Source organism: Drosophila arizonae, chromosome X (assembly GCF_054131065.1).
Source record: "Drosophila arizonae isolate 15081-1271.41 chromosome X, UAZ_ARI_1.0, whole genome shotgun sequence".
Lineage (NCBI taxonomy): Eukaryota > Metazoa > Arthropoda > Insecta > Diptera > Drosophilidae > Drosophila > Drosophila arizonae.
This window is the reverse complement of record NC_142927.1, coordinates 17318075-17337719: the sequence shown is the minus strand read 5'-3', so window position 1 is coordinate 17337719 and position 19645 is coordinate 17318075. Positions and strand designations below refer to the sequence as shown.

Genomic DNA, 19645 nt, shown 5'->3' with positions numbered 1-19645 from the left:
TTAGGGGAATCCAGAGTGACAGTTGCCAGTGGGGCGGGGCAGCGAATGAGGGGAGGGTGGTGGTGGGGCAGGTTGATTGGGCCCATTGTCTGTGCAGTCAATGTCGGCGACTTTTCAAAAGCAAACATAAGCCTCTTGTATGAGCAGCCACTGTACGACTCTAACTAACGAAACCCAAACGAGGGTATATGAGATGATATAGGGCCCAAGTAGTAGTAGTAGGAGCAGCAGCAGTAGGTCAATAGCATTACCAATCCATCAAATAAACAGCTGGGCAGAATAGCTGTATTCAAGACGAGCGCATCCCTGGCCTACCCTCTATTATAGGGTATTTTGGCTTCGTTCATGCTCAACCTACAGTTTGTAACTTTTTGGCTTGTTGAAAAGCTGATCCCTGTGGCTTTCTGGCAGCCTCTTAAGTTTTCTTTTAATGTAATTTTGTTTGTTGTGAGTGGCGTTTGTTGTTGCTTTAGGACTTTTTCGCATCGATTTGAGCGGTGAGGCGAGGCCAAGTACTAAGAGCCAGATATAGAAGAGACTGGCTAAAAGTATCTCCAATGAGTTCATGTGGGTTGGAGTTGGATAAGTTGTATTATCAATTCAACTGGAGCCAAGTATCTATAGATTCAAATTTGCAATCGAATTGATAGGTTGCTTGAAGCTCTGATCGAAACTAATTTCGATTTCGAGCAATGAAGTTTCAGTCGTTGCTAACCAATCGACATGATATGGCAGCAACTGTAGCTATTTGTTGCTGTTGCTATTGTTGTTGTTGGCAAATGGAAATCGTGTTGGGCCAATGGCATAATCGGCTTAAAATTGGCGCACACTAAAATAATTTCTGTGTTAATTTTATTTAAAACGTCAAAAGCCGTCGCTGCCGTTGCAAAACTTTTGGCCGGCGCGCCGACGGCAAACGTCAGGCTAATGCCAATTAGACGAGAATGTATAGAGCCAGCCATGGCTGCTAAAAGAGTGAGCGAGGCAGAGAGCGTGAGCGAGTGGGAGTGAGCTTGGCTGAGATGCGACCGCAAAACATTTGGCGATTAGCCACGCAGATTATGCGATTCCCTTCAATTCTTGACGCATCTAAATTAAAAACAAAAACATGTAAAAACGGTGCGGGCAGGCGCTACCGACTGCAGAATACTTAATCAAGGTCAAAGCCTAGCCAGCTCAGTGTTTCGATTTGCCACGCCTCCAAATGGCGTTTGGCTAAGCATTAGACGAGTACTATATAGCCAAAATTTATACCCCGTTAAATCGAAAATCGCAAAAAAACGAAAAAATTCGATCCCCGAAAAATTCGTTCTCGATAATTCTCGAATTTCTGTGTAAATCGGAAAAAAATGATCCACTGGCCATATCGAATTATAGGGATTAAAATTAAGGATTATAGAGTTTTTCCCGTTAGATATATACTGAAAAAAAGCCTTTGAGAAGGAGCGTACAATTTCTTTATTATTGCAGGCCAACATGATATACCCGCCATATGTTAATCAAGTTCCTAGCCCACAAACGGTCAGCGGGTTCTTGCACAGTACCAATATACTCTTTTCACTCTTGGAATGGGTATACCAAATCTGAAATTCTGAATGGGGAAAAACAGAAATAATAAGGCACACTTAAGACGGATGTGATTGACAGGCCGCGGGCCGTGGGTGTTGCTATATATCTAGATGGAAAGACAATCTAAATAAGTTTTTGCGTTTAGTCATTATTCAATTAAAATTTACAGCGTCAGGCACGGAAGGGGCGGGGCCGTGGAGAGGGAGCGTGGGCGCCATGTCCTTGTAGGTTTTTTCTTATAATGTAATATAATTTGCCGCAGGCATCAGAAATGTTATTGGCCGACAAAAGAGGATGCTGCTTTGTGTTGATGTTAATGTCGATGGGGATCCTGCTGATAAGAGAACGTTAAAGACGCTGTTAAATGACAGCAGCAACAGCAGCAGCAGCAGCAGCAGGAGTACAGTAAATGTCTTTGCTTGACGGCACAACAATGTTCGAAACAAGCTTCATGTTGCTGCTGGGCAGCTGAAGTTTTTGGCTCTGTCTGGCATGTTTACTGCGCGCAGCCAAGTAGGACTCGTTCGCTCAGTGTCTGAAGTTGTTGTTTTGTGCAAGTTTTATAGGCCGGCAGTGGCAAAAATTTAACTTTTTAATTAAAGCCATGCAATTGTTGCGAACGCCTTTGCCGCCCAGACATGCGCCAGACAATAGCCGTCATACAATGCAACGAGAAAGGCAGCAGCAGCAGCAGCAGCAACAGCAACAGCAACGGCCAGCAGCAACAATAAAAGCAACAGCGACAACATCGCTTATAATTTAGCGAAAAAAAGGGAGAATTGTGCCAAGCTGGCAGCGCAACAGGCAAACTTGACACAAAAACGAAGACGAGCGCAAAAAGAGCGCAAAAATGTGCATTGAAAAAGGGGGAGAATGAAGCTAACACGGCGAGAAAAAAAGTCTCTTTGGCATGAAGAATTGTTAATGCTCTCGCCATACGGCTTTGTGCCAAGTCGAAATAGGGCAAAGACTGATGCAGGAGTTATAGAAAGTGGCGTGATAGAAAGTGGTTGAGCATAAAGCCAAATGTACATTCATGAGAATTACATAGAAGAGCGCATTAATATACATATATATTAATACACATATTTTCAAATTATTAATAAAGAAACAGAGTCAAAGAACACAGCAAAGACCCAAAGTATAACACCCATTAATGAGAATTGCATAGAAGAGCATTAAAAAAATATAAATTTAGATATGTACATATAAATAAAATATAAATATAGATATATATATCGGGGCGTACTGATACGACACATATATGTATATGTGATCATATTATCTGTCATTAAAAAGCAAGTCATTAAAAAATAAAATTTCTACCGAGTAGGCTTAGACATATATCGAACTGAGGCAGTAGGAAACAGGAATACATGAGCTCAGTTTCATTCAGCATATCAAGCTGAAAACAGCTGTAAAAATTTATAAAAAAAAATCAAAATCAAAAAGGGAAACAGAAATTATTTTATATTCTGATAGGGACAAAAACAAGAAAATGTCTCATAATGATGAAGCTGAATCTATTTCTGAAAATGAAGCTGACGATGAAGCTGAATCAGACACCGATACAGTCAAAGATGTAAAGTCGCGTAAACCAAATACCAAACATAAAGGAATTAAGGGCGATAAGAAAAAGAAAGGTAAAGACAGCAAAGAAACTGCTCAGCCAGGTGGGAGCTTTATAGGGTCCTGTGTGAGTGACATTATCACGGTTACATTTGAAAAGAAGTACGATGAAAAAGTCCTGGAAGCCAAGTCAAGTAAGTCGCCATAGAGGAACACACTAATTAATTTGTAGTGCATAAAATCATTTTAAATCTTTAGAAAGCAAACAAAGTCTTCAAGGAAGTGTCAAATCTTTAAGCGTTGCTGATGAAAAAATAGGTAAGTCGTTCGAATACGTAAAATCAATATATAATTGATGAATTCGTCCAGAAGTCTTGGGAACCAAACAGAGTCAAGTGCGTACCGATTCTCTAGGCGATGATTCCAAAAAAAAGGGTAAGACGCCATGCATTTGAATAACAAAAGTGAATTTATTATAGATATAGATGAATTTCAATTAGATACTTTAAGAAGCAAACATAGCCTTCGGCGAAGTCACGAATCCTTACGTCAGGATTCCCAAGACGATGATTCCAAAAAGAAAGGTAAGAGAGCGTTCATCCCAATACATGGACAGTTGTTAATAGACGAGATCAATTAGGTATTATAAAAAGCAAACATAGCTTTCGACGAAGCCACGAGTCTTTGGCTCATGAATCCCAAGACGATGACTCCGAAGAGAAAGGTAAGACAACATCCATTGGAATATAGAATCAACTTATATAGACAAACTCCATTAGAAATGATAAAAAGTGAACATAGTCTTAAACGAAGCCACGCATCGTTACGTCATAAATCCCAAGACGATTCCGAAAAGAAAGGTAAGACAACATCCATCAGAATATCGAATCAATTTCTAATAGATGAAATCAATTAGGTGTTATAGAAAGCAAACAAAGTCTTCAACGAAGCCACGCATCGTTACGTCATGAATCCCAAGACGGTTCTGAAAAGAAAGGTAAGACAACATCCATTAGAATACGGAATCAACTTATATAGACGAAATCCATTAGAAATGATACAAAGTAAACATAGTCTTCAACGAAGCCACTCATCTTTACGTCATGAGTCCCAAGACGATCCCGAAAAGAAAGGTAAGTCCACGTTCATCAGAGTACAGAACTAACTTACAATAGATAAGATCCATTAGAAATCATAAAAAGCAAACATAGTCTTAGACGAAGCGGCGCATCTTTACGTCATGAATCTCTAGACGGTGGTGAGGATAATAAGGGTAAGTCGACATTTGCGAGAATATAAGGTATTATAAAATTTTTTAATGGATAAAATCATTTAGAGCTTATAAAATATAAACCGAGTGCTCTAGTATGTGAGGCTTCTCAAGACGGTGAGTTTAGTCAAATAGGTAAGACGATATCCATCGGAATACAAAGTCAATGTGTAATGGATGATAACATTTTGAATCTTTAGAAAGCACGCGTAGTTTTTCAGAAATTGACGAATATGCAAGCGATACAAGCGATCACAATGGTAAGTCGTTATAATACGAAAATCTAATTTGCAATGCATGTGTGCACCGATTCTCTAGGCTATGATTCTATAACCGAAGCTGACATTGGTAAGTCGAAATAAGTGAGAAGATACCAAATAAGGGTGGTTCAGGGCACTGCCTGACCAAAAAATATCCCAGTCTCTGTTAAGAGCTGAAATTTTCTAATCATTATACGTTTTTTTTATACATACATACATACATCAGAAGCTCGCACACACACTCGCAGATACATATAAGCACGCGCTCTGTTGACTGCGGTATGAGCTTTTTTATGAAAATTAATTCCTTAATAACTTTTGTGCTAGAAAAACTTTCTAAAGCAAATTTTCAGGTTATGATAATGAGATTAATGTGCGTGTATTTGCTAATCCACAAATCTTTAGTGCTTGAAATACAGACCATTAATCGGTAATCATTATAAAGACCTTCACTGCTAGTTCTTACGGTATATAAGTTATATTTTGAAAATCGGACAGACGAACGAACGGCCGAACATGACTAAATCGACTCAGCTCGACATCCTCCTGATCAATTATATCTATAATATAAAATCTGCCCCGCCTCCTTTATGACTGTTACATACATTTTCACAAAACAATACACTGAAATTCCATTTTCAATGGGTTCTGGGTATAAGTCAATTTGTAATGAATGAAATTGATTAGGAATTTTAGAGATCCAAGGAAGTAATGAATCCTTAAGTGAAAGTGATGATAACAAAGGTAAGAAAATAAAAATTGTAAATTTTTGATGGATGTAACCGATTCGATATTTTAGAAAGTAGTCATACGCTTCGTGGAGGAATCAGCTCTGTTAGTGAAGTGAAAAGTAAGACTAGTAAGTCGATTTAAGTGAGAACACAAACTGTCAATTTTTAATGGATGAAACCGTTTTCAAATTTTAGAAAGCAAGCAGAGTGTTCAAGCATGTGATAGTGCCCAAGGTGATGCTACCAATAAGACAGGTAAGAAGACATTAATGATAGCACGATACTAATCTATACGAGATGAATAAATTTGAAATTTTAGAAAGCAAACTCACTATTGAAGCTAGTAGCGATTCGTCAAGTGATACTGACTCGGGTAAGTTGATATAAGTGAATTTATAAAAAATCAGTCACACGAGTTCTTCAATTATCGTTTAGACTCGTTAGAAAGCAAGCAGAGTGTTATACTATGTAAGGCTTACAAAGGTGATGTCACCGTTAGAAATGGTAAGAAGACATCAATGACAATAAAAACAATCTAATCTGTAATATATGACACAATTTTGAAGCTCTGGAACACAAATTGATCTTGCAAAGTGATTCCTCAAGCGAAAGTGACGATAACGAAGGTAAGAGAATAAAAATAGCCAATTTGTAATAGATAAACCCGATTTTCAATTTCAGAAAGTAGTCATACGCTTCGTGCAGTATCCAATTCTGTTAGTGATGAGAAAAGTAAGACAGGTAAGTCGACTTAAGTGAGAATACAAAAAGCTAATTTGTAATCTATGATATCGCATTGAAGTTTCAGAAATCAAACCGAGTGCTCCAGAATGGGAGGAGTCCCAAGCCGATTTTACTTATAGAAATGGTAAGAATATATCAAAAGGGAAGTTCATAATAAATAAATCACTTTGAAATTTTAGAAACTAACCGTTGTCTTGGAGCAGGTGCTCATTATTTAACCGATTCTGATAGTAGCTCAAGTAAGTCGATATGATAATATAAAATCAATAGAAAATAGATCAAATCTTTTCGAAATTGTAGAATGTGCGTCACATAGGGCTCAAAGAAGGAACCACTGTGTATGTGGTCTTACTTATCTTAATGGTAAGAAGACATCAATTTATGATAATAACACACAAACAAAAAATCACACATTTTACAATTTTAGCAAATAAGCCTTATGCTGGAGCTCCCAAAAATTCTTTAGGCAATGACAGCAGCTCAGGTAAGTCGACACAAGAGAGAATCGAAAATGTCTAATTGGAAAAGATTGAATTCCTTTTGAAATTCTAGACTGTGCCTTACGTAGTTATCGAGGATATGACCATTCTCTGGGCGATGCTATTCACAAACGAGGTAAGACATCAATGGAAATGCAAAAGACAATTTACAACAAATCAACCGTTTTGAATTTTTAGAATATTTGCAACATACTCTTCGGGCAACTAAGCATTATCCAAAACATCAGCCCGAAATCAAAAGTAAGTCGATATCAAGTGATAACGATTGTCAATTAATAGCCAATGATTCGATTTGATACTCTAGAAACTCCTCAACCGAGTTCCGATAACGATGACGATAAGGAGTGTTCAGGCATTAAACACCTTATAAAGTACGTCACGCAGATTGTGGTTGCAGAAATCGTGCGCGGCGCTAAGGAAGATTCAGGTGCTGACGATGTTGACGAATTGAGCAAAAAAATATCTAGCTCTGTTATCGATGAGGTCGTTGAAGCTACAGTTAAAAATCTAAATTTTGACAAGATAACAGATGAGACTATGGATGCCTTGAAAAAAATTGTAAGCGCGAATGTACTTTTAGAAAAGGTTATATCGATGAGTGCAATACGAGCGATTGGCGCTATGGATGCAACGGAGGAAGAGTTAGATATCATGAGATATAAGTTTTTCAAATCTGAGTTCTTACAAAAGAAAAGAAAGCAAAAAGTTGACACTGAAGCGCTGCTTGATGCGCCCGGGTTTGCAGCAAGGATTTATGATGATAAGTTAACGTATTGTGTTGCCGACTTCATCATTAATGACATTATTGAGAATCTGATTGATGATACTAGTGAGCATTTAACCGCTTATGTCGCCGAATACATAACGGAAGATATTCTCGACGAGCTATCGGCAGCATACTCCGAATACTTGAAGAAATCGAATGATACGAACGACAGTACGAGCGAGGATGATACACCTAGTAGCTCTGTGAGTACTTCGGACATATCCCAATCAACACCTAGAGCGCGCGACTCAGTAATTTGGAAGCAGTTCATTGATTATGATGACAGTTGTTCGTACGGTTTGCCAGTACCCCGAGTCTACGAACGATCGATTTTCACTTATGTCGATTTTATAGATAATCCCAACTACATTTTGACAGTGCCGAACAAACCAAGCTATGAAAAACTGATAGTCGATAGGGTCAACTTCAATTTAAAACCTAACAATTTTATTAAAGTCGGCGACCGCTGGTTCGAATGCATATCGAATTTGCTGAGATTGCACTCGGCTTGGTTTGCCAACAAAAAATGGGATGTTGAGGTCTTTGAGATTAGTGTGTCTGACGTTTCCCCATCGGCGTTTGAGCTCATCTATGAATGGATGCGCTTTCGTACGCCCATCACTTTATTCAACGCCATTAAAGTGCTGCAGGCATCTAGATTTTTGGAGATTGATATACTTAAAAAAGAATGCTTTAAGCTGATCTCTCAGTCCTATGTGCGGGAGAAAATCGGGTTCAAATTATTTTTGGATGCCGAGCAGAAGCCACTACTGAAAGACGTGCGAGATATCTTATTGGATCGCGTACGTAGCTACTTCTTGCCTTTGGTGGGCAGTGATAAATTCAAAGATCTGAAGATTCGCCATCTGCTGAGCCTGCTAAAGCGCGACACAATCGGTGTTAACTGTGAGGCCGAAGTGTTCTTTGCGGCACTACGTTGGCTGAGCAAATCGGAAAAGCGGCTCAAATACCTTGAGACGGTTATGAGGTGTGTGCGATTCCCTTTTTTGCCAATGCCCCTGCTATTTAGCTTACGCAATATGGGAATGGAGGCGGAGAAGAAGCCCTTTGGCACCACAGAGCGTGTCCTGCAGGAGTTCCAAGCGAATCCGGAATTGAGGCAATGGATACTCGATACAATGACCTGCATTAGCTTGCATGTTCAGAGCCAAAACGATGGCGAAAATATAAACAGGGACGTCGAAGAAAACAAATATTTTCGTACGCGAAACTGGATGTATCATCCCAGGTGCCCGTATCACTTGCAACGCATCAAGTATCCCTATCAGCATTCGTTCACTGAAGACGACTTCGACAAATTTGTACACACTGTACAACTTGAATGGTTAGGCGATTATCCACCGCCGGGTGATATGCAGAGTGTTGAATTTGATAGCATTCTGGTCTATGCGCCTAAGTTGAGACTGGACTAGTAATATGTTATATATATAATATGTACAATATATAAAATGCATATAATAAATATTCGGAAGCTATTTATTTCTTTCATGATATTATGAATATTTTCTAACAATACACCAACATATTCACCAACATATACACCAACAAATATACCAACATATTCACCAACATATACACCAACAAATATAGCAACGAATTCACCAACATATTCACCAACACATACACCAACAAATATACCAACAAATTCACCAAACATATACAAAAACAAATACCCCAAAGTATACATCAACATATACATCAACACTTACATCAAAATATACACCAACATATAAAACACCAAATACCCCAACATGTACACCAACACACACACACACACCAACATAAAGTAAATCATTCAGACTTCGGCATGCTATTTCCTGACGCTATCCAATTATGCAAATACAGCTCTCCCCTCTCATTGCAGCTCTTCGCCTGCCCCAGGCAGCACAGCATAGAGTGACCTGTCAGGCAATTGCTGTCGCAGCAATAGATGAGAGTTCAGCTTTTCCAATTTAGTACTTTTAAATCTAGTCAGTTGCTCAAAACTCAACACCGCAAATAAAATTGGTGTCTTGGCAAATATAACGCATACGCAATGTTGTCGAACGTAATTGCACAGTCCAATAAGACGAATAGCAATTTGAGCAATTACCAAGTGGGACACCAGTGTTACATCTCGTGATAAGTCAACAACATTTTCCACAAAAACTGCACCAGAGTGCTGTCAAAAGCAGCTAATACACAAGCAGTCTTTGAGCCGATAGAGGTTAAGGAGGTGATGGGGGACGACAGAGTTCGAAAGCCCATATCACTGCCCAGCTTGCAGCTAAATGCATGTGTGTCTGCGTAACGGCATATTGACAGTTGATTTTGACTTTAATTGCACAAAAGGCAACTCAAAATCCGTACATTAATTAAGCACTTCAATGGGATTATGCCATTGCCTTTGTCTGTTGTTTGCCTTCGTGGCTGCATTTGAGTTGCTGCATTTGCAAGTTTTCAGCATATGCTCGAATGAACTGAACTAAGACAGTTGATAAAGTTTGTAATATTCTGAGTTTGATAACTTTTAATAAACAAAAAAGGGTTTAGAATACAAGACTCAGAGATGGTCGGATATACTATGGCTTATGTACGGCTTTCTAAGATTAAGGAAGACTGTTGTCATGCTTGCTGAACAAAAAGAAATTTCCCAACATCAAAACGATCTTTTATAAGTCTCTAGCTCTTATATCTTCTGAGATCGACGCGTTCAACCAGACGGACAGACGGACAGGGTTACGTTGACTCAGCTCGTCGCCCTGATCAAGAATATACTTTATGGAGTCTGTCACGCATCCTACTGCCTGTTACATACTTTTAACAAAACCATTATAGCTTGATTTCCTATTTTCAAGGGGTAGAGAGAGAGAGAGAGAGAGGGTGCTCTAGTCAAGACTGCTCGACTAGCAGATACTCTACAGCGTGCAGTGAGCTAATGTGCCACTGATTCTACGGCTCTTCAATGGAGCAGATTTGCTGGTTATTTCCTCTTTGGCCGTTCTTTTGGTAAGTAAACCGACAAGGATGAAATAACCATCAGCCATAAATAAATAATAAACTAGTGTAAATAAATAATAAACAACAAAAATATGTATGTATGTTTGCCAAGGCACATTCATTGCTCCTATTTAAAATAGGTTTGTTTCCAATTTCTGAGAAAAAGCTATCCAAAGTGTGAATTGTTTTGTCTATTCATCAAAGTCCCTTCACTGTCATCAAAGTAGGCTACACAAACTTGAAACATTCATAGAACAGATTTGTAATTCTCAAATGGTTATAGCTTTCACAGAGTGTCAAGGCATCCAGAACGAAGCAATTGACGAAGTTAAAGTTTCTCAAAGAGCGACTTCTTCTTAATGAATTTAGGAAAAATAATAAATACATCCACATTTCCAGTAGGGCACAGGTTTTCTGGTTATTTCATCTTTAGTCGGAGTTCTGGTAAGTAAACCGATAAAGGTGAAATAACCACTAAAATCAATCAATAAGAAACTAGTAAGAGATTGCTCTAGTAGAGACTGCTCGACTAGCAGATGCTCTGTAGCGTGCAGTGAGCTGCTGTGCCACTCATTCTCCGGCTGTGTTTAATAGCGTTGATTTCCTGGTTATTTCATCTTTAGTCGGAGTTCTGGTAAGTAAACCGATAAAGGTGAAATAACCACTAAAATCAATCAATAATAAACTAGTAAGAGAGTGCTCTAGTAGAGACTGCTCGACTGCAGGTACTCTGACTGCTACAAAGAGCAGCTGACTGACGTAGTGCACTCATGGCCAGTGCTCACTGTAGTCTGTCCGCAAAAACTACTATTGTACTGAAGACTCGTTCTTTAACAAATACACACATAGTTCGATGTATATGTTTGTCGTATCAGTGCGGTATTACACTGTTGTTGAAGTTACTGTGGGATTTCTTGATGCAATAGTGTTGAGAAACACTGACATCCTCGTATTAATCGATTGATTAGTATTGTAGTAACAGTTAAGGATTTGTTGTCGCTAAGAGAGAGAAAACTATAACGTAACAGTTAAGGATTTGTTGTCGCTAAGAGACAGAAAACTATAACTGTTGCTGAACGTGGTCCCGGGTGTCGCTAGGTGCGAGCGAGACGGCTAGTTATGTTGTTCGCAGCAGAGGAGTCGCTGTGCTCTCGATGAACAAGAATTGCGACCAGAATTAGAGGTTTAGACAGGAGATGAGAAATCACTGGGTCAAAGACTATTGAACCAGAAAGAGCTTTGTGAAAGAATTAAGCGACACCGGAGGAGCTCGCGTAGCTATGATTGAAGGCATAAACGAGAAACGCATCGCCTCGACATATAGGTGAAAAATGTATTAAATAAATTAGCTCTCACATATGTACATATATACTCATAATGCAGCCCAAGCGCAGTCGCTGCTGCGTCGTCAACTGCGCAGTTAGCAGAGCGCGTGACACAGCAACTCACTGCACGCTGCAGAGCATCTGCTAGTCGAGCAGTCTCTACTAGAGCAATCTCTTACTAGTTTATTATTGATTGATTTTAGTGGTTATTTCACCTTTATCGGTTTACTTACCATAACTCCGACTAAAGATGAAATAACCAGAAAACCTACCTATGCCCTACTGGAAATGTGGATGTATTTATTATTTTTTCTAAATTCATTAAGAAGAAGTCGCTCTGTGAGAAACTTCAACTCCAGCAACTGCTTCGTTCTCGATGCCTTGACACTCTGTGAAAGCTATAACCAATTGAGAATTACAAATCTGTTCTATGAATGTTTCAAGATTGTGTAGCCTACTTTGATGACAGTGAAGGACTTTGATGAATACACAAAATAATTCTCGCTTTGGATAGCTTTTTCTACAGAAATTGGAAACAAACCTATTTCAAATAAGAGCAATGAATGTGCCTTGGAAAATATACCTATTTTTGTTTCATGTTTAGGAGTGTGATTCGGAAACTAAAGTAAATAGTAGTCCCACTGATATGTCTAGCACTCTATAGCCTTGATACACTTCAACAGGAATTAGATTGAATTAAGCTTAGACTACATTCATCAGAGCTGTCCTACATATATTCTATATATATTCTCCAACAAGAGAAACAATCGACTCGACCGAGCCAGTGTCTTCTGTGTGAACTGTTCGTTCTCACTTCTGTCTGTTCGCATATAGCTAGTATAGTATGTTCGCTTTAGCATATAATATATATACTGTATTATAGTAATTTTTATGGACAGACAGATGGACAACTCAGCTCATCATTCTGATCAAGTTTGTATGTATATGTCTTATGAGGTGTGCCAAGCCTCCTTACTGCCTGTTATATACATTTTCACATAAACACAATACCCTGTTTTTCCATTTTCTATAGGTTCTATTTATAACAAGTGCGTCTTTCTGCTAACACAAGAAATGCACACACATACCCACGCCACGCCTCCTTCTGCCTGTTACATATATTTCAACAAATCCATTATACCCTTGCATACCTTACGTTTATGCTAGATCGCCTGAGTATACCTTACGCTATATTATTTTTTATCTATGGAAAAACCTGTGGAGCTGTGCATTCAATATATAAATGATATGTACATTTAATATTATAAATAAATTTATCTCAAGAGGCCAGAAAATTTTATTAATAAATTTTCAACTGAAGATGCAAACTAATTTTTTACCGTTTCTATTTCAATGCGACTATTACTTAACATAATAACTTACGCTTTACATTCTGAGTTGGCTTCCTTTAGTGTCACATCGCTGACTCTTTTCAGCGAGAGCATTTCATATGCAAAAGTTATTATTGAAGCAACTTTTTGACAACTTCTGGGACTCTTCTGTTGATACTTTGTTCCTAGTCTGAATACCCATTGCATAGGTAACATGGGACATGATAGAATTGGGAAAACGAATGTGAAGGAGAGTAATGTTGCTGTAAATCATTCATGCAAATCTTCTTTACAGCTAATACGAACAATGGATAATGCCAACACATGTGCATTAAATGATTATGAATTGGCTAAAAACTACTTTGAAAATCTTGGCAGCTCAATAGGGCAGATAGAGTTCATTTACGAGGTATTTATTATTCGACCCACTTAAGTACTAACAGTACTTTTATATGACTTAAGCCGCTTTGTCATGCGTACTTCTTATCTCTGACTGAGTGTATAAGTATGTATTTGTGTGTGTATATGTGTGTTAGTGCGTGAGAATGCTTTACATGCTTATGCGACGCGAGCATTGAGCCGATTGAGAAGGATAACGAGCAGCTATATAAACAAACAAAAAAATATATAAATAGTTGGATACCTTCATATGTTCTCTATACATATATATACAGTAAAATCCCGATGAGTCGAAAAGACAAAGTGATATTTTTTTTGGGCTTACATTGAAATCCAAATTATCGAGAATTATTGAGAATGAATTTCTTTTAAGAGGATAAAATTTTGTTTCGATTTATCGCGATTTTCGATTTAGCGGGGTACGAATTATCGAGACTCGACTTTATTTAAAGCATTTATCGTGTGCTCTTCTATATTTAGAATAAATTCTAGTGCTCATACGTTAACTTCAAGCATTTCGTTGATACAAAAGAGAGAGAGAGAGAGAGAGCTAGAGAAAGAGAGAGAGCTCTATTGGCAGCGCATCAAAAAGTCACATTAGCTGGATATTTTAATGATTGTGGCATGCGTCCAGAAGTATGCCACATTGCATTCGCCAAGCGGCTGGCCAGTCGAAACCATTTTCAATAAGCAGACGACGCGTCGTAGCCGAACCATTTGTGATTGTTGTTGTTTTTGTTGTTGTTGCAGGCGCTCAAAAACAATCAAATATGGAAATTTCGGACCAACCAAAGCAGCTTGAAAGTGGGTAGGCGATGCCTCACACAAAAACAGAGTCAGAGAGAGAGACTCACACACACACACACACACACACACATACTCAGAAAGAGAGATATAATCCACATATGCCGGCACATGTCCTCTGTCCACAGCGCTGGCTGTCTGTCTCTGCTGTCTGTCTGTCTGTCTGTCGCTGGCATATCCGCATGCGACCGACCAGTCGCCCCGCCAGCTGCATATTTCTGGCAAATTCCAATGGCAAGATAACTATTTTCGATTGCGCATTTCTGTTCGTTGAGGCGGAAATATTTCAATTGTGACGCTGACTTGTAATTTTTCATGAACACGAACAGAGAAAAAGGGTGCAGTGTATGAGTGTGTGTGTGTGCTGGTGTGTGTGTGCTGGTGTGTGTGTGCGGTGAAAGCTTGCCGGGGAAATTGAGGGAAAAGCCGTTCTAGGCAACTGACACTCTCAATGCACAAACACACACACACACACACAGTTGCTGATAGCAATTGTTGTAGTTGGCTTTATATTTTTTTTTTTTTTTGGCTCATCACTGCAAGTGTATTTACAGAGTGCTTTTGTGTGTGTCCCACACGCACACACACTTAAACACGCACAGGAACAAATGCAGTAAACCACAAATGTTTGTTACTCCATTACGTTTGTTACAGTTAGTCGATGTACGTGTGTGTGTGCGTGAGTGTTGCCTTTTGGTTGGTTTCGTATACATATATATTCTGCATACATATACAGTAAAATACACTGCGCGTCATCGGGATAGCCCCTACTACATTATTGGAGCCAAAAGTCTTTTTACTTTTATTGGGAAGATCGGGCTATATTGGTTTTGTTAAACGAAGGAGGCGTGGCAAAGCCTATAGTACATATATATTCTAGATCAGGGCAACGAGCTGAGTCGATTTAGTCCTATCCGTCAGTCTGTTGGTCGAGCTCAGAAGGTATACGAGCTCAGGACTTGTAGGACTATAGCTCGAATAATGTAGGAAAATATATGTAGGCATTAGCTGGCAAAGTCAAAGTTGCGCTATGCTGATGACTCGTGCTGTATATATATACCTACATATATAGAGACAACGCGGTCTGGCTCGACTACCCGCTGTGCATAAGTTTTGTCTGCACAAGTTGTGCCCCGATTTTCGTATTGCAGCGTGTTTTAGCCCAATTCCCATTGTACATAGGTTTAAGCGCATTCCCAAAAAAGGCTTAAATGCATTTAGTTACAGTGTGTGCGAAGCGTATCGGCTTTGTGGCTTCAATGCGTGCCACACTATCAATTGGTATTTACCTTTACAGTTGAACTTGAAATAATGCAATTTCCTGGCTTCACCTGAGGCCACTCGGCTCGCCCTGACTTTTTCAACTTTCACAGTTTCCCATTGTGGCAGCAGCAGCCCAGCATTGAGTGCTGTCTATTTTCAATATTCTCAAGCTCTGCTACCTGCCCACCTGCCTACCTACCTACCTCTCTACCCCCTCCCTTTTCAGACAGCTGTCAACGGCCTTTTCCAGTTCCTATTGCCGTTCAAGTTTTGACGTTTGCTTCTGTCAAGTGCCAGCGAAATATGACAGAGCTGCGTTATTGCTCAGCGCTTGCTCTGGCTGCAGATGTTAATCGATAGACAATTTCCTGTCGGGCAGTCGGGCCGTCGGGCGGTGAGACACATTTCTCGCCCTCCTTCGTTGACAACGCTTAACCAAACTCGAGTCAGTTCTTCGACAACAATTCGTGCTCTGTTATTGCCAAATGGCCAGTTATCCAATTGAAAGCAGTTATAGATAAGGGCCGCAAATGGAAATTGAAAATTGTCAAGAGATGAAGTAGGAATTGATAGATAAACTAATTTTTATATGCCCATATAATATGAATTGAGATTATTGTAAAAATGTTTGGACTGACAGAAGGAGGCGTGGCAGATCCTAAAAACTATTTATGTATTCTCGATCAGGCTGAAGCGCTGTAGAGCTGTAGATATATCGAATATTTCTCACATCGAAAAACAACCACAGCAACAGAAATATTATATTTCTCTACATTTCCTTATTATCGATAACATTCAATCAACTTACTTGATTATCGATCTTTTGTAGATAATTAAAGCAAACTGCTCAACTTTAATTTTACCCTTTGTCATTTAATAATTATCGATAATAATCGATCAGTTTACTTGATACTTTTATCGTTTATTAAATAACACAAATACCAAAGATTTCCAATTTACTGCCTCTTTGATCTCGACCCAGCCTTTGCATAATTAATATTTTGAATATCTCTTCCATTTGGCAAACTTATTAGTAATACGATAACCAATTCGTAATACAATGATCCATCTAGAACAAAAGTTAGTCAACACTACAATCCAAGTGATCTACGCTGGATTCCAGCTATCTCTTGGCCAGGCACCCATTACAAAAACACTCTCACCCACAGCTTTACATTTTCACCATCGAATGAATCGACTACAAAGTAGTTCAAAAAATGATTTATTTAGACTACATTTCTGACACTTAGGATAACAGTAATTACGTTTAGGATAGCTACAGATCGTATAACTATAATCATCACATATATGGCACAAATGTTTGGTAGTATATGCATGTACATATATAGATAAATGTATGTGTAATCTATGTATTTATATACATGGAGTTAAAATAGTTACGCATATATTGCTCAACTTAGCCTATTACAGAGTAGTTTAGGATTGTACAGCTTGCGAATTTGACTGATAAAAAAAAACATATATGATATATGTATGTATATGTACGTACTATATATCTAAAGTATTTATATATAGAGCAAAACAACGAAAAATAGACATAATAAATGTATATCTAGAGTATAGGAAAACAAAAATATTTATAATTATGTCTATAGAGAGAAAACAAAAACGTTGATCGGAAGAAACTATCGGCTGGTGACTCACGCAATCAGGCGCCTTGCAACCGCCGCCTTGCCACGGCAACGCCGACTGCTGGCACCACCGTAGGCATTGTAGCCACCGCCGCTGCCCACGCTGCTGGCACCGTCACCGTTGAGCGTGGTGCTGGTGTGTGGCACATAGAGGCTGATGTTGTTGCGTGCATGTCGATGGCGATAGCGATAGCCGGTGACCAGCTCACGCACCGTCTTGCGATACTTGTCCGACAGCACGCAATATAAGAAAAAATTGGCAGCCGCATTGATGGCCACCAGCAGGTTGCACACATTGCCCGCTATCCTTTGTATGTTCATCTCGATGTCCACGTACTGCACCAGTATCAGGTAGATGGCCCACGGCAGCTGGCAGACGATGAACAGCAGGACGACGGCAATCAGCGTGATGGTCACTCGATTCTCCTGTGAGACGCTGCCCGTTAGGCCCGAGTTCGATTTGCGCTGCAATCAGTCAATTAGTTCATAGTTGGCGAATGGGCGTGGCTGCACAGTTACCTTAGTACGCCTAATGCTGCTGGCATTGGTCAGATCGCCGCGCAGACTCTTCGAGCGATGCACAAGCAGAATGAGGAAACAGTTAAATGTGGCCAGCACGAACAGCGGCAGCAGCACGAACACAATCAGCGTGTAAACGCTCCAGATATTAAAGTAGAGCGCATTCTGGCCCAGACTCGACAGCCCATTGGTGTAGAAAGTCATCTGGCAACGAAAGAGGTTTATCAAAATGCCAATTAATTAGAAGATGTTCAATATTTTTCATTTCAAATAAGAGACTTGAATCGCATGTGCATTGAGATAACAGAGCTCACAAAAGAGGGCTCTTATTAGTATAGCCCGACTGTAAGATACCCGCTCGAAACTAACAGCTACTTATACATATTATAGACATAGATTTTCTGACCTCAAAAATTCCATATTTTAAGCTAGAAACTAAACCTCCTCGGTTTGAATGATTTTAACTTAAAAACTCTGGAATGAAGAGACTTGTACAAAACTCTCTATAGCTTATATAATTTACAAAGTCCTCAGTAGGCGCAAATACATTGTTTTTGGTCTATATATAAAGGATCCTAAGAGTACATTTCTGGAGTATACCATCTCAAACCACGTCTGCAGCTCTGTATAATTTCAAGCTTTTAACACCTTAATAGAGTTTCTCAATTATATATAGTAATTCCCAGCTTACTACACTTCTAGTAGACCCAGCGGAACAGGCGGATGAACAACATTGCGATAAAAAGGAAATACACTGCACAAAACCAATATATTCTTTTCATTTCGTAAATCGTTTGAATCAGACAGGAACTAGGCTCAATCAAATGCTCTAGACATACAGATGACTGGAATAGGGGAATTATCAAAGAGAGGCTGACTTGTTAGACAATTGCGCTTACTCTACATTTTTAATGCAGCTCTGCAGATCTTTCATAAATCGAACAGCCATTCATAACCAAACTCATTTTGTAGACGGATTTCCTATAATTCATAATTTGGTTATATGTTGAAGAATTTACATAATTAAAACAGAATTTTCTGCAGCATACAGATTAGAGATATTATTATAAAGAAAATCTTTGCTCTAGTTTAGAAATAACTTATATCTTTTCTACAGAGAGCTAAATTTGTACTTATATATTATATTACACAATAAAGCTAGTTTCTTAGAGAGCAATCTATTGTATGAGTGTTATATAATATAGTGATTCAAGCTGATCTGTATATATGGCATATATAGTATACATATCTAGAGTTAGATATCAATAGGCTCAACACAAACGGATTATAATGGATCTAAATTAAAGCAATTGCCCAGATACATATATATATTTTTTATATGTGTGTATATCAATTTTTCAGTAGACTTTAGGGTTTATGTAATAGTAAAATTCATTTTTTTTTTTAAATTAAGCGCTATATGTATATAATAAATGGGTTAAAATAATGGTATACATGTCATTTCAGTTTTTTCCCTCGAATTTCTGTTTATTCCCTGCGCAATTCTCGCTTGTCCAATACAGTGGCTCGGTAAGTCCGTCAGGGCATTAAATTTACGTGCGATTCTCATTCACATTCTTTTCTTACATTTTGACAGTATTCCGTAATGTTAAATGCGAATGCGCTATTGTTGTTGTTGCTGTTGTTGTCGTTGCCGCTGTCATTGTTGTTGTTGTTGTTGGCATCGTTGTTATAGTTGTAGTTGTCCTCGCTGCGTCTGGCACGTGACAACTGCAACAAGCTCGCAGTGGCCGACGCTGTTGTCGGCTCAGTGGCTGGCGCAGTCACGCCCACAGAGGCGGACGTGAATGCTGGTAACCGTCGCTGCCTGCTTGGAATGTGGTCTGCCAAAGAGACAGCAAAAGAGAGAGAGAGAGGGAGGAGAAGAGTGAAATTGATTATGCGAATAAAAAGTATTTAAAGAGCAGCCAGCATTTAAGTTA

General features: G+C 39.0%; 2 protein-coding genes across 11 annotated transcripts in view; one reads left to right on the top strand and one right to left on the bottom strand.

Annotated features, from left to right (window-relative positions):
* Positions 1–2923: 2923 nt before the first annotated feature.
* LOC108620259 (uncharacterized) lies at positions 2924–8905 on the top strand. Of its 8 annotated transcripts, none has more exons than XM_089474356.1 (26): positions 2924–3332; positions 3397–3456; positions 3511–3573; positions 3639–3722; positions 3779–3862; positions 3918–3998; positions 4055–4135; positions 4191–4271; positions 4319–4411; positions 4475–4543; positions 4609–4668; positions 4727–4756; positions 5356–5412; positions 5468–5527; positions 5595–5654; positions 5719–5772; positions 5835–5903; positions 5966–6025; positions 6081–6140; positions 6202–6267; positions 6323–6382; positions 6435–6506; positions 6571–6627; positions 6696–6758; positions 6821–6883; positions 6948–8905. In XM_089474356.1, the coding sequence occupies exons 1-26, from the start codon at positions 3068–3070 to the stop codon at positions 8840–8842; spliced, it is 3747 nt and encodes a 1248-aa protein (XP_089330482.1). In that variant the 5' UTR covers positions 2924–3067; the 3' UTR covers positions 8843–8905. The 8 variants fall into 8 exon arrangements, with proteins under 8 accessions (XP_089330482.1, XP_089330477.1, XP_089330480.1 ...); XM_089474351.1 differs by having other exon boundaries at positions 3624–3722; XM_089474354.1 differs by having other exon boundaries at positions 3508–3573; positions 3624–3722; positions 5468–5518.
* Positions 8906–16736: 7831 nt separating this feature from the next.
* Positions 16737–19645, bottom strand: part of Proc-R (Proctolin receptor) — a 35947-nt gene continuing 33038 nt past the window's right edge. For all 3 annotated transcript variants that reach the window (XM_089473024.1, XM_089473022.1, XM_089473023.1), the window contains 3 exons: positions 19290–19546; positions 17703–17906; positions 16737–17648 (listed from right to left, as the gene is read on the bottom strand). In XM_089473024.1, coding sequence (XP_089329150.1) covers positions 17193–17648; positions 17703–17906; positions 19290–19546 — 917 coding nt within the window. In that variant the 3' untranslated portion in view covers positions 16737–17192. The remainder of the gene's footprint in view (positions 17649–17702; positions 17907–19289; positions 19547–19645) is intronic.